The 15,953-nt window shown below is 39.6% G+C and overlaps 1 protein-coding gene across 1 annotated transcript; it reads left to right on the top strand.

Moving 5' to 3' along the window:
- Positions 1–407: 407 nt before the first annotated feature.
- On the top strand, positions 408–5,586 carry LOC139711253 (uncharacterized). Its single transcript, XM_071623166.1, has 2 exons — positions 408–437; positions 3,269–5,586. Exon 2 carries the CDS (start codon positions 3,293–3,295, stop codon positions 5,087–5,089), a length of 1,797 nt encoding a protein of 598 aa, XP_071479267.1. The 5' UTR covers positions 408–437; positions 3,269–3,292; the 3' UTR covers positions 5,090–5,586.
- The last annotated feature ends 10,367 nt before the right edge of the window (positions 5,587–15,953 follow it).

Genomic DNA, 15,953 nt, shown 5'->3' with positions numbered 1-15,953 from the left:
TGAAATGTTGAACTTGAGTTTGGGAGTGGGTCAGCCACCACAATGACTGGCTAAAGAGAGTGAGTGTGCCCCTCCCCTCCCCTAAAAAAAACCACAAAAACAAACAAACACAAAATACCAACATACATGGATATATTGGTACACCAGGTTTATATACTTCTCTACAGTTTGTTTTGTTATGATGGAGGAGGAGGAAGAGAACGTGGAGGGGACTTTACCCGATTGTGTAATCAGAGGAAGGAAACTCTCTTTGTGTGAGGGCGGTATAAAAGACGGCGACAAACTGCATCATTTGACAGAGTGAAGTCGGTTATCTTTCACTACAAAAGCCCTCGCTGAACCGCTGCTCTGATACGTAGGGTGATTGGAATAGCGCCCCCCCCCCCCCTGATTTGGAATTTATCAATGACGTTGTTACATACGGCAACCTCCTTACGGTACGTTGAGATTCATTTATTTGATTTGTGTGCACAAGCGTGCCTCTTCTTTGCTCGGCTTGGTTTGTATGTTATGCCTGTGCATAGATGATAGGTTATATGTTTTGTTTTTCTTCATCGGTATGGAATTGGAGGGATCGACAGTGATGGAAATTATTCAGCCACTATAGAGTGTCCTCGGATATCGATTAAATGCTTGTTTTTCTTTTTCATTCTGCTGATGCATCGCAGGGTAGCGTGGTTCATATTTGGATCACGTGACTGGTTGTGATGCCCACTTCTGGTATCATACTACTTTTGCTCGGTAGTGAGCATACGACTTTCCTGCATAATCGTCGATTTTGAAGAAATCTTGGTGGCATTTGTCTTTTCTATGACAGAAGCATGTTCTCCTCTGTGACATATCCTAAAATTGTTCTGCAAGCAAAACTGCGGAAAAGTAGTGACAGGATGACTGTGGAAGTCGGTGTGCTCACGGGCAAGATGTCTCAAACAAAGTGTGGAACATTTTGTGAGTTTACATCTTTGCAAGGCAATATAGTCTCTTCTATCCTGTTTCTTTGGTGGCATTTTGCACTGTATACTTTGCCCATTTGACATATCTCATCCACAGGTATTTGGTGAGACTTTTTTCCTGTTTGATTTTCTCTGACCAACACCGCAGAAGGCCATTCTCACTGGGCTGAAAAACCCACAAAGTAAGAAACGTGCAAAGTTAGGGTGAAGGTTGCCTAGTAACTTTACCAATTTCAGCAGGACACTTCGCACAAAAAACAAACAACTCACAGTTCAGAGTGCAGAGTTTGTAATATCGTGTGCAACTTCACAATTTGTGTTGTAATGAGAATGCTCACAGCAGAAAAAATTGCAAAGTTACTTAAATGTGATATCTGTATCCACTCTGACAATCTTCCTTTATCCTGTCTTGAATGATTAAATTGGGCTTGTTCAGTTCTTCCAGAAACTTGGCAATTTTTTTGTCCCTGCTAACTTTGCAAGTTTTCAAAGTAATGGTGACACACATTGTGAAACTTTGTGAGATTTTCTGTTGCGATTTGTTTTTGTTTGGTTTTTGGGGTGTTTTTTTTGTAATGAGAATAGCGCAATCGTTGCTACACAACAGAACCATGTGGCGTAATAAAGCCATGACTTTTGCCAGATTCTTTTCTACTGTATGGTGAAATTGTGCCACTTTTCCATAGAATTTCGAATTGTGCACACAGTAGTATGAACAAAAACAGATAAAAATGCACAGGCACAAGCCAGAAAGTACATGCATGTCAGTTCTGTAGCGGCATTTACTACCGATTGATTGCGACGCCGCTGTTGATGAAGATCGTACAGCTACTTGAGATCCCTTGAAATGGCTTGCTGTCTTCCCACATCTCTCTGCCTCACCAGACATGTTCATGGTCTTGCAATCTTTCTGGCAAAAGGCAGCAACTGTTGTCCGAGAATGAAAATACTTTTGCTTTCTTCTTCTTCTTCTTCTTCTTCTTCTTCTTCTTCTTCTTCTTCTTCTTCTTTTCTTTTCTTTTCTTTTCTTTTCTTTCAGGACAAACTAGCTGCCAGGCATTTTGAGAAATTCTTTTTACTTCTTTTCAGAAATTCCCAAGGTCCAGTTGGGAAAAAAAAAGAAGAAAGAAAGAAAAGAAAAAAGAATCCAACATAGAGATTGCGACTGCTTTCCCACTTTTATAAGAAGAGTGGACACTTATCATAAATGTGATGAGTGACTTACTCCCATCTGGCAGTGATGCATAGTGACAACACTCTTGTAATAACTAACTAACTAACTAACTAACTAACTAACTAACTAACTAACTTACTTACTAACTAACTTACTAACTAACTAACTAACTAACTAAATAAATAAATAAAAATAAAATGGGGAATCAAAAAGCCCAAGCAAGTGATATAACAGCACGACTGACTAGGAAGGATTTCATTGTAATAATGAGCATTTCAATCGAAAAATGATGCCTAAGAGATCAGCAGAATGTGTTATTTCAAAGGGCTATCAGATATTTCTGTGGAATGATGGTAGAAGTACAAACTTCAATTCTGTATAAACTACCACTTTAGATGCTTGTGTGTTTGTTTGTTTGTTTGTTTGTTCTTGCTGCCATAGAGAAGCACCAGTATATCCTGTCACATGAATATGGCCTGAAAAAAAGGGGAAAGATTTGAGGAAGCATTTCTCAGAATCTTCACTGCCATAAATATGTGTAGTATGACGCAGCGATACCGTTTATGGCAGTATATAAATCTCTCCCCGACATGATATAAGAGAGCTTTGCCATAATGCAGAAAGATAATGGACAACAGGTCATTGTGTACATGCCATATATACCCTGACATTTATTTATGGTGAGACAGGTATTATGAATATGTTTTCCTTGTCTTATCCATGGCTACAGAGGGCAGTGCAAGTATGTCACCAGCAAAAATGGATTGATAATTGATGATAGGTTAAACATCAGGTAAAGATAAGATAGATGAAGCTTTTTGCAAAAATATGTTTGATTGTGTTATTGTATTGTAGTCTGTTTCATTTGGTACACATGTTTACTGGCTTCGAGAAGAAGCATCAATAAGACAGTATGTTGTATTGGTGTCTTTCCTTTCCCCAAACAACAGATTTTTCCCCCAGTTCGGTAGTATGTGGACATCTTACTGTGTTGCTCACTTGAAGAAGATGATATCTTGTGTGTAGAAACAGTGTTTTACCCCCAAAGTGAAGTATGACTAAAAGATGGTATTACCCAAATGGGGTTAAAGAAATAAACTCTTGAATCATTCCTTTCATCTTTTGCTTTTTGTACCTGCAGGTATAAGACATCATCAGAGACACAATGCATCCTAAACAGAAGGCATTCATGAGGTCAGAAGCCATGGAGTGCGAAGTGGCTGCGACGCAAGCCGCCTCCTCGGTGGACGGCACTATAGAGGATGCATCAGAACCCAACGAAGCTGCTGCAACCGTGGCAACCGTGCCAAGGGAGCGTGTCGAAGCAGGAGCATCGCGGGCAACCCTGCCCGAAACCTTTGCCCAACAGTCCCTCGAATCGGGGGCAACGAAACTCAAGTACAAGTCCAGCAGGAGCGGGAAGAACCGCCCGGAGGATTGTGGCAGACAGACAGAGGACGACACTGACGATGAAGTGCAGTGGTGCAGCAAGGGCATCGCTGTTCTTTTACCCCAGGAGGAGGAGGAGAAGGAGAAGGAGAAGGGTAATAAGAAGGCAGACGATGCGGAGTCCATGGATGTGGATCCAGCTGGCAGATCTGAGGATAGATCTTCTGCAGCTCCCGCCAGGGACACTCGAAGCAGGTCAATGATGGCTTGTTTCAAGCCCAAGGCTAGGACCAGCGAAGGGCTGTGGCGGGTTGATACCAATGGCGCACATGAGGTTTCACACCATCCTGAACCACCAGATGCTCCCGCTGTCCCGAGACTCGGTTGTAGTGCATCCTTGCTGCCTGTGACACTTGCATCCAAATTGGAATGGAGGCCCTCCATTCCTCACACCTTTGTGCCCAGCACGGACGTTGACATGGACACAGGCGAATCAACCAAGTTCACAAAGGTTAAACCTCGCATCAAGGAGGAGCAACTTGATGCTGATGATTGCACGATCAAAACGGAAGCTGGGAGAGATTCTCACGAAAACCAACGTTTTCGGGAGAGCAGTGTAGCTGGTGGTCTCCACGGCAGTAGTCTCTATGCACCCAACCCATTCACCATGGTGAGGAGTTTACCCATTATGGTGAAGACAGAACCGGGAGTTGTGGGGCCATGCACCAGCATGCAGCAATGCAGCAGCCCCCTTGCTGGTCAGACGTTCGTCTCCAGGTCATCAAGTCACGCCGGTATGATGGTGGAACTCATGAGCAAAGCTGCCAGCCTACCGCCTATGGAAGCCCTGCACCGCATGCAGCTGGAGGACTTGATGCGGATGAACTTTGTTCCTCTGCCTCCTATCAAGCAGGAGCCGCCATGCCATGGTGTGTTGCCATTCCAGCCCCTTCCCAGCACTGCCAGTCGCCTGCCACCTTTCTACCGCAAACCGGATCTCATCTCGTCGGTGACGGGTGCAAATGCTGCCAAAATGTTCACCTGCCAGCAGTGCGGGGCGACGTTCAAGCACCGACACCACGTGGTGCGCCACATGCGGGCGCACACCGGTGAGAAGCCATTCCGGTGCGAGGAGTGCGGCGCCATGTTTGCCCGCAAGTGCATCCTGACCAACCACATCCGCACGCACACCGGTGAGAAGCCGTACGTCTGCGGCGAGTGCGGCGACGCATTCAGCCGCAAGCACCACCTCGTGATCCACCGGCGGACGCACACCGGGGAGAAGCCGTACATCTGCAACGTCTGTGCTACAGCCTTTGCCCGCTCCCACCACCTCAACCGGCACCTGAAGACGCACTTCCTTATGCAGGGGCACCTTCCGCCGCCTGGGGAGGATGGAGGCGCCATTGACCTCTCCCTGCACAAGATGCCAGACAACCAGTCAGGTGTTATTGATCTCAATGCCCAAAAGGGAGCAATCACTAATGTCACTGCTATATCTCAGGTTTTCAATATAGGTACTGACTTTGCTATGGGTATTTCCAGTAGATCCTGCTCAACGACAGAAACATAAACCATGAACTCTGATAGAATTCAAGCTAGAGGAAATCATAATGTCTCACCTTATTTATTCAAAGTGTCTGTACATAAGAAACTTGCTTCTTATTTATTTCTAGAGGTGAATTTTGGTTGCGATGGAGGATTGTGGACCATTCATCTCTTCTATTCAAGATGTATGAGCCCAAGATCAGCTGCTGTTACTAAATGTAGTCATTTAATATGGAAGGTTGTCTTCTTTCCAGACTCTTATGCCTTCAGATAGTGATAACCTTGTTATGCCAGAAGATGGTAGTGTGAATCGATGAGATAGTACAAGCTGAAACAGTTGAACTTCTATCACAGCAACTGTCATTGTACATGTTATCTTATGACTCTGAAAATTTTGTCCGTTACTAATATGGCAGTTTGCATTTGAAAAGGGCTGGATTGTGAATCTCAGTCGTAATTGATTATGAATGATTCGTTTTGTGGTATGTGTGAAGTATTTGAAGTAATGAGGCACTAGCTTTTGGGAAGGACACAGTTTTTTTTTTGTGTGTGTGTTTAAATACACAGAAAGGGGTGGTGTAAAGTAAAGAATAACAACCCTGATACACTTCCAAAGTTATAAATTTGTGTCACAGAAATTATACTCTTTTGCTTACAGAAGGGGAGGGGGGTGGGACAGCAAGGGTACAGGAGATTTCCAAACTCTCCCAAAAGGGTGGCCAAAAAGTTAAGGAGTTTTTGGTTATGGTGAAGCAACCTGAATGATATGTATTGTGGGTTATTATGTTCTTTCAGACATGCCAACAGATTAAGTGCAATAAGCATGGTTTCAGCCCATGCCTGGAAAGTATATCATCAGAAATTTCGATTAAAGAAAGTCTATCAAAGGTGTCGCTACAAAGTAGCCATATATTATTCTTACAATTAGTTATTTATCAGATAGAGTAGGTCATGAGAAAAAAAATGTATGTGTTTGCCTTTGTCATTGAAAGGTGACAAAGGGAAGCACATTCCAACAGCGCAAAAGAATGAAGGTATGTCTCGGTCATCTTTCGATGATATTTTATGTATATCATGTAAAGTAATTATACGAAACTGACAGGAGAGATTATATGCTACTTGGTGCCTTTTAGAATATGATACCAATTCACTACATGCTTTCAAGTGAAATTCACCATGATTTGTGATTTTGGGCAAATGTAACCCTTCATTGCTCTGGCACTTAGCTGTGACATGCCATGCTTTCTCGGCCGCAGTTGGATGATTCCTCCAAACTGGACCTAATTTGTAACTTTACACACCATCTTGGGTGTAGCAGTGTGCCTCATTCCAACTGGAAGGCCATGGTGACACGATAGAGATTATTGAGAAGGGATTAGGTAATCTCTATTCATTTGGGATTAGTTTCCTAACATCTGTGCCAATTGATAAGCAGTAAGTACAGTAGGGGTTATAGAAAATGGGCGGGCAATCAGTTATCAAAAAAAAAGGGGGGGGGAAAGTGTGTAGTTTTTGATTTACCATCCTCATTTGTCAATGTCCACGAGTGAGCAAGAAATGGAATGATGACATATTATGAAGAGTTTAGATAAAAATTTCCCCATGAAAATTCCTTGTTTTTGAGTACGGATATAATACATAAAGGTTGACTGTGTATTAGTCCATACACCCTTTTGCCCCTAATCTAAAGATATATAATTTGATAGGCAAATACAGGGCATATTATAAAGTCTTACAGTGGATATATGCTATCAAATTACACTGGAGTCACTTGTCTTGTAAATGCAAGAAATGCCACAGTTCCATGCCCGATCGATTACGTGAGACATCATTTTGGTGTCAGCATACCCGTTATTTGCTCGAGGGAAGTGCACAATTTGCAGAAGGTGTGTAGAAATGGTAATCAGAAGCAGCGATCTAACTGATAAGAAATGCAATCTTTTTTTTTTCTGCACTTGGTGACAGCTAATCTGAAATAATTTAGCTGGCTGTTCTAGAGATGAGAACGAGTCATTTTGCCTTTATATTGCTCCTTTTTTTACTTTCTCTATGCGTGCGTGAGTGTGTGTGTGTGTGAGAGAGGATAGATTAGGTTCTTTTTTGCCCAAATATCAGGACGATAGACCTCGTTGAAATCTCGGCGTACGTCAAATATTGGGGGAATACACGTGAGAGATATTCCAGCACTCGTATCATAATCGGACATCCTTGTTTGTTTTTTGCGAATGGACGTCTGGTCGATATGCGAATGTAGGGATCCTCCATTGATTTACATCGAGCATCTTCTTTGCGAGGCGTATAGTGTTTGTTTTCGTGGCATAACAAGGTGGCCTTGTGTAGGAGCTCAAGTCATTCTGTACTATTTTAGGGATGTTTCATAAAAACACACACACAAAGTACAAAAATAGATTGGGGCTTTGACTTCATGGTTAACGACTGGTATTTCTTTCAAAGATTAGCAGTATAATGACATACAAATATATGTAAGCTGTATAGGCCCTATGTATGTAGCCACGTTAATGGGACCCCTTGTTTACGAGATTGGATACTATGCCCTGCCCCATGTGCTACATGCAGAAAATCTGAGATGATAAGGACCATTTTTCCAATATTTCAATGCTGCACAACACATCCTTCCTGTTACCACGGCAACGAGCGGACATCCTGTATGCTGTTTGACTGTGTCTATTATAGCTAGTACTATATTATTAAAAGTTGAGTATTTTAAGACTGGATATTTTCAAACACTGCCCTGAATTTTATCCTCGGTATGGATTTCGTCTATGTAATGGTAAATGATAATTGTCCTTTAGAAAGGTGTCTTTCCTAGAATATTTACTGGTTACATATGATACTTATTATCTAACATAGTACTAGGTGTGATAGTCTAATCAATTTGATTTCACGTGGAAAGAAATAGTAGGTTAAAGTCCAGTGGAATTTGACCTGATGACTAAGTCTGGAGCGGATGTGTTATTTTCCTAGAAAGTTGTGTCAGATTTAGTTTAGTTTTAACTTGCCCTGAGGGCAAAAACTGTATGGTATAAATCACTTTCAGATTGAGTGTTAAAACCACAGAACAAGACATTTATAAATGCAATTTCTGGAAGGCTGATGTTCCGGTAGTTGTTTTTATAAATGTCGGAACATCGGATGCTGCGTCTGTGTAAGTTTGTATTGAGTAAGGTGTGAAAAAATACATTGGTATTACAACCACTGGCCTTATGAAAGACCACTAGGCATATAACTACTCTCAAGGCACTTTACATGCTGCTGAATTGTGGTGTCACTGTGTAGCGATGAACTGTCTGTAAAGACCATTTTTTTCTGTTGTTCTCGCATGTATGGTCTTTGTAAACAAGTTGATTGTATCAGTATATTCTTATATCAGTTAATGAAAAAAAAAAATCACAGTACATAGTCCCATATACTTGTAATGATGTAGGGAATGAACACTGCATGCCAATCACAAACTGAAGTTGTGTGTGTAGAGGGAAAAACTCACATTCTGTACAGGCTGTGTGTGATGTTTTATGCTGATATTTTGGTGGGATTAATGATGACATCAACATAGGAAGTGCCTTGTATTGTTTGAGGCCTTTTTGACTGATATCTGTCGTTTTGAGTCTTTAAATTTGTGATGAAATAGTAGATGACCATAGCGGGGAAGGAAACGAACGAACAAACGAATAGCTAGGCCAGCTGTTTTGATGAAAAAGACACGAGGAATACTTGCAGCTCTACGCCAATTGTAATCCAGAGTTCTCTCAAACATAGAATGCCTTTGAGCAGAAAAAAGAGAGAAGAATCTTTAGTAAAATTTTGCAAATTACTGCCAAAAAGTAGAACAGACCAATGAGTGTTGTTAGGTGTTTTTGCCTTATGTTATCTGTGATGCTTGCAAGAATTTTTCACCTCGTATACCTTCATTTGATTGGACGTCTAAACAAAAAGAGAAAACACATCTGCAACCCACTGTCAAACCTGTGTATCCTGTTTGTGTCCGCTTCTCGGCCACGCTTGTTGTTCAAAGTCGGACTTGCCTTGAGACTAAAAATAGGAATGGTACCAGCTTCGATGAACAACTGTTTGTTGTGAGACTGGTTGAGGCAGTACGTATAAGTGTGTTTGTCTCTGGCCATGTTTTCTCTTGTCCATCCCATCTACACTGTGACTACTTGATTTAACCCTACCCAGGCCTCTGAATTTTACTGCATTTCCTTTTGTTGGATAGGAATGGGATGGAACTGGTTTTATTCATTAAATGTGCACAAACTCAAGAAAGAAATTAAACAGCAAAAACTGCCCATTCAAGAATGTAAAAAGAACTTTAATCATCTAAAGTGTTTTGGTGTTCTCAAAATCAGTTGTAAATTTTCAATAAAACAGCTTTGGGAAATTTTGCGACCAAAGCAAATAAGTATAAAGAGCAAGGAAGGGATCAAATGAAAGAATTTTTTTCTTCTTTGACACCAGTGACTGTATCATTAATCATGCAATGGTTATGTTGCAAGTGATGCTTTACAAAGTATCTGGATGTATTATTCTTTATCACATTTCACAGCATGATTTGTAATGGATGGGACTATTTGATGCGTCTTGCAATTCCAACATTTAGTGATTAATGTGCGCAGCACTAGACTTTCACTGCACTAATGCATGATAATTATGTCTTTGTACTGGGTTTATGTTGGATATGATATAATTATCGTGATTGCAATTTTTTTATTGATTTTCTTATCAATTATACCAGCCTTCTTCAACCCATTGCGTGTGGGAATCTGGAGACTCTTGTACAGATCTACAGGGATTGTAGAATCCTGTAGGTTCTGTTCCATACGGGAACCTGGTGGCCTGCGTATTAAGTCTATGGGCATTTCAGAATTCAGTGTGAAATGGGTTAAGAAAGTGTTAGCATCATCATCACCATGATTTCAGTGCTTCAATGTAGTTAATTAATAGGTCTACAGGCAACCATTTAGTTGAAGTATAGTAGTGAGCCCATTTTTATGTGTTGTGGGGAAACCTTGAGACAAAAAGCAGGTCTAGTTGCAGGCTCAAGTTCAAGTTCAAGTTCAATTTGTTTCAAGGCTAAGAAACATAGTGTTGTGTGAGGAGAAGAATTATCATTTCTCAAATTTTGTCTGTTTCATAAATGGTAGTGTCAAAAGGCCTAGGGTCTGGCACCCAAGACTAAGCTGGCTTGGTCATAGCTGTGTGTGCCGTGAGTGTAGTAGATAATTATAGTGCGTCTAATCAAGTAATAGCACGCAAACAAAACAGCAAAGGGTAATGTCAGAAAAAACAACCAGCCATATACGATTGCCCATTTGTTTTTGTTTTTTGTTTTTTCCACCGGTACACGGCCAATGGCCAATTACTAAAACAGCACGGACAGTAAAAAATATACACTGTGTATATAATCGCGGTTTGGTTCAAAAATATTTCCCCGCATGTGTTAAAGTTTGATCTGTAATAGCACCTTTCTAGCATCAACACATTTCTCTATTTTGGTGTAAGCAGTAAACTGCAGTTTGGGAGTACAACGTGTATATTATTTTCACTGTCTCATTCCCAACTCATTGCCCCCTTTGTTTGGCTTGATTGAATATTTATACCACAACCTTCTTGGCAAAATAAAACTGAATGCTAAGTGTAGGTGCCAGAATAGCTTCTTTTTTTTTTAAAGACATATGTATTTTTTTTTAAAGACATATGTATTTTTTTTTAAAGAAATAAACATATATTTCTGATGATCTGCCCACAATGCAAAGAGGTGATAAGCTCATATAAGGTAGAAAAAAAAAAGTATATAAATCACTTGATAACATGAAATTTAATATTCTGCTGTCAGATGTGTGGTAGTTTGTCTTGATAAGTATGTTGATCCAAAGAAATGTTTAATTTAAGCAGAGATGACAACAACAAAAATGTTGTGAATGTAATAGTTGTATTCAGTGTTGCTTGTTTGACAGCTAAAGTATGTAAATTATATGTTTCAGATAATTTATTTTTATACACAGCAAGTGGATATTGTTCAGTGGAAAAGCAAAGCTTGTGTGGTCTGTGAGAGAAAAAAAAAGGAAGAAGAACAAAATATTTTATTTTCAAGAAATGAACCTTTACGTGGTGTAATTGTGTTATTTCTGTGTCTGTTTGTCGTAATTTGAACATTTGGGTTTCGTTTTGTTTTCATGGATTTTTTTTTTTTTCTGTCGGGAAGAGGGCTGCTGATAATTAGTCTGTGTAGGGTTGATATTGTTTGTATGTATCACTATGCAAGTATGTAGGTTATGTAGTATTTGTGAGTTTTGAAGTGTTTGTAGATTTGTTTGAAGTGTATTACAAGGTGTGGAGTGTTTGTAAGTTTGCAGTTGTGTGTGTGTGTGTGTGTGTGTGTGTGTGTGTGTTTGTGTGTGTGTGTGTGTGTATAGTTCACTCTGTGTTCATCTATCTCAATTCACAGGGTGAATAGCCCTTTCTGTTAAAGTCTTCTTTTCAAAGGGGTCCACATAAAAAGTACAATGGTGTACAAGCTGAAATAGCAAAATACAAATTACAACAATACAATAATAATAATACAAATAGTAATACAAATGTGAACAACATATCAAAACAAAATTCAAAATACTATGCAGGATGACTGCATTAGCATCCAAAGTAACCTGTAAGATCCTACGATGAAAAGTCGGTGTATACGAAAAATCAGTCATAGCTATTCAATGGGTAATAACGACTAAAAGATGCATTGTATTTCAAAAACACAACCTATGACAAATTCTATCTACTAACACTGTTTAAAACAGCAGATTTTCTCAATAGACCAAAAGATGTCATATAGTATTAGTATAATTATGTTTAATGATATTTTACCAGAATATAAAAAATATATTTTCCCCAAAAAGTTTGTGTTGTTTTGGCAAAGATATTTTTGGCAAAGAGAATACTCTGGGGTTTGAATGCATACTGCATTGGTAAGATATTCAGGGTCAGTGTGATGAAAGCATTTGATTTATATAAGATTTATTCTTTTCCATCTTTTTAGAGGTTTGATTCCTGTATTTGTCTAATTCATGACTTCATGCAATTATGTAGTGTCTGTAAGATTTGGTGTAGTACCTGGTGTGGAGTCTTAAGTAAAGGTGTGGAGTGTTCATTTGTTTGTTTGTTTTGTTTTTGTTTTTGTTTGTTTGTGTTTGTGTGTGTGTGTGTGTGTGTGTGTGTGCGTGTGTGTGTGTGTGTGTGGCGACTTTATGTATAGGTTGGTCTGTAGTGTGTGTGAGATTTGGTGTAGCAGTTGGTATCTTATGAAGGTGTGAAGTGCTTAATTTGTGTGAATTTATGTACAGGTTGGTCTGTAATATAGTGTGTGTGAAATCTGCTGTAGCATTTGTTCAAAGCATATGTAGGTTTGTAAGTTTGACATTTACAGCGATTTTTGTTTGTTCCTATTCCCCAGCAGAGCAAAATACACTGTATATTGTGACATTTTCCCACAATTTACAGAAGATGCAGGCGTGATTTGAATTAACCAATGATGCAGACAAGGGCGTAGAAGACAGATAAGCTGTAGTCTAAATGCAAGTCTTTCCAGTCTTATAGTTAAAAAAACAAAACAAAATAAAATCTTGGAAGATTAGATATTGGTCTTGATATGTAGCTCGACACGTCAAAAGTTTTTGTTTTTGTTTTTTCATCAAGATATATCAAGTTTGCTTCTTTACTGCAGTATTGCATTCAGAAAATGTCCAGACAACAAATACAGAAAGAATACAAATAGGAAATGAATTAGCAAAAGAAGAAGGAGGAAGAGGAGGAAGCGGAGGATATGGAAAAGAGGAAAATGAAAAACAACAAATTCAGAAAGAATAGAAATAATGGGGAAATGAGCGAGACGAATTATTATTATAGCATACTTGTGATTTTCTTCGTAAGGTGTGCACCGATTTCGTTCTGAGCTGTGGGCTGACTGGATGTTGCCACATCCAGTCTTCGAGAAGGATCATGAGAATGTAGAATCAGATTTACTGGCCTACAAGAATTCCATGAAGTTTGCCCAAGGCATATCAACTTTGGCCTGTTGAGGACGGGCTCATTTTTTTTTTCTATTACACACATTTTCCACGTAATAAGACACCTTTCCTGCCCGGATATAGATTGTTTCAGATCAATGTCAACAAAACGATATTTCATTTTCAAATATTTTGCTATTTTTTCATTATGCACATTCCGAAACAGGCTTAAATATATACCTTATTTCTTTATACCTTATCCTTTATACTCCCAGGTTCATTATAATTATACGTTTTACTCTGCGTGCATTGACTATTCCTAACTTTACTCTCAAAACGATTATGTAGGGCGCAGGTTAATTCAGTAAGTGCAGAAAACGCTGTAATTGTAAATTTATATTGCGCAGTTTCTATAGGAATAGTTATACTCAACAGATGTAAGTATGATAAATACTCAGTCGGATGAATGTGTACTTTTCATTAAAAAAAAAGGAAATGAAGTCTCTACTTAACGTGTAGATCTCTTGCGTATTTCTAACACTTCGAGGTCAACTCTTTGCACTGGTACTTTATGATTCCTGTTATAAACATGTCTCAAAATTCGGGTAAATATTTTGAGATTTCCTTGCAAAATGGGCTAATCGCCATTTCGTAGCACTTTTAAGTATAAGTCCATCATCAGCTAGATAGAGCAAAATAAATTATTTCCAGTAATGCGTTATTTGTAACACAACATGGAGTATTAGCGAAGTTGTGATTAAAAATATCCCGTATTTCCTTCCCTTTTTTTTCAAGCAGCTTTAATCGCAAACATCCAAAATCAACAAGAATGAAGTCAACTCATTTTGCGATTTAAAATGGGAGCAAATAATTTCTGAACTTGACAGTAACTAATGGATTCTACCTCCTTATATCTATAACGACTATAATGCAATGACAATAAGATTTAAATATCTCATTACCAAATCATCCAATTAATGAAAACAAGAAATAATCAAAATGAATCTATGATTTGGATATATCCTCATTCAAACGGCTGCCGACAAAGCCGTATAAATGCTTTGAGTGCGATATTCATCTCCACTGCATCGTTATTGTTTTTCTTTTGCTTTTGATATTCAGGGAGTAATCAGTGAAATGTATTTCACAAGAAATCGTTGTTAACAACGGCACTGGCGTAGCCAGGGGGGGGGGGGGGAGCGATGGGGGCGGTCGCCCCCCCCCCCCCCCCCTAAGATTTGGACCGGGGATTTGGGAGGCGGAAAAAAAAAATGCGTGTATACTATATGCATGCACATGAAGCGGGTCTCCTTTGCAACCTTTCATCAAATAAGATATTTTTGTGAATATTTCACTCAAAGTGTGCACCAGATCGTTGAATTTCAATTCAAAATATGCAAAATCTCTCGTGCTTGGGAGGGGGTATCCCCCTCCCAAACCCTCCCCCATTGTGCCTCTTTCCCTAGCTTAGTACACTTTTTAGATTTACAAAAAAATTATGAATAATTCTGAGTGCACAAGACTTATTACTTATATTCCGAAAACTGAAGGTTACCTCATGTATAAGGGGAATTTCCCCTTTTAATCGACCCTTTCCTCCCTCACTCCCACCCCCCCCCCCATCAGTAGTTTTTTTTTTGTGTGTGTGTGTGTGTGATTTCCCAAATGTTGATTCCATCAAATATGCGTATACGAGATATCTCAATTTCAACCTTAAAAAGGTAAAAGCTCCATCGGAAGGGAAGGGTGGAGATAACACTCGCCCACGCCTTCTCCCTGCTCGCCCACCCCTACCCCCACCCCTTCCGCCATGCATAGAAGTAGACTGTGGCTATACCCAGATCGCTTTATTTCAATTCTAAAAACGGGGGAATCCCCCTTCCCCTAAGCTCTACCTCACTAGACTTTATACACACACATAGATGGTGCACATTCGGAATAAGAGCTAAATTCCGTGATTTTCACTCTTCGATGAAAAATTATTGCACCAAAAATTTGCACCAGATCGCTGAATTTCAGGTCTGATAACGCAAAATCACCTTCGTGTGGGAGGGGATATGCCCCTATCTAAACCCTCATGTGCATGCTTTTTCTGTTTGATTGCTGAACAGACAGCGTTCATGATATTCAGTGCAAGAATAAATACAAGAAAATTATTTAAATGATACCATTTTATAGGCAAATTGTTCAATGATAATCTACATCAAAATATACTGCTACCTTAAACAAGTGTTACTATTTCACGTCGATAAAACGCGCAAAAACATGCATCAAATTGCACCATTTGCAACATCAAAATGCAAAAAGTTCTTACCGTGGGAGGGGGGACACCCCCCTCCCACACCCTCCCCTCCCCCCTCGCTCGCTCCGCTCGCTTGGGTTCAGTCGCGTTCATGATCTTCAGTGAAAAGAATTAATACAAGAAGTGTATCTAAATCATACCAGAATATAGGCAAATTGTTCAGTGATAATCTACATCAAAATAAACTGCTACCTTAAGCAAGTGGGACTGTTTCAACTCGTTAAAACACGCAAAAACATGTATCAAATTGCACCATTTGCAACATCAAAATGCAAAAAGTTCTCACCGTGGGAGGGGGGACACCCCCTCCCACACCCTCCCCTCCTTCGCTCGCTCCGCTCGCTCGGGTTCAGTCGCGTTCATGATATTCAGTGAAAAGAATCAATACAAGAAGTGTATTTGAATTATACCATTTTATAGGCAAATTGTTCAATAATAATCTACATCAAAATAAACTGCTACCTTAAACAAGTGGGACTGTTTCACGTCGATGAAACGCGCAAAAACATGCATCAAATTGCACCATTTACAACATCAAAATGCAAAAAGTTCTCACGTCCCCCCTCCCACATCCT

This window comes from Diadema antillarum, unplaced genomic scaffold (genome assembly GCF_040938485.1).
Source record: "Diadema antillarum isolate AM-2024a unplaced genomic scaffold, OU_Dant_1.0 seq00001630_RagTag, whole genome shotgun sequence".
In the NCBI taxonomy this organism is placed as follows: domain Eukaryota; kingdom Metazoa; phylum Echinodermata; class Echinoidea; order Diadematoida; family Diadematidae; genus Diadema; species Diadema antillarum.
The sequence above is the reverse complement of the archived record's forward strand: the minus strand, read 5'-3'. Positions and strand labels throughout refer to the sequence as shown.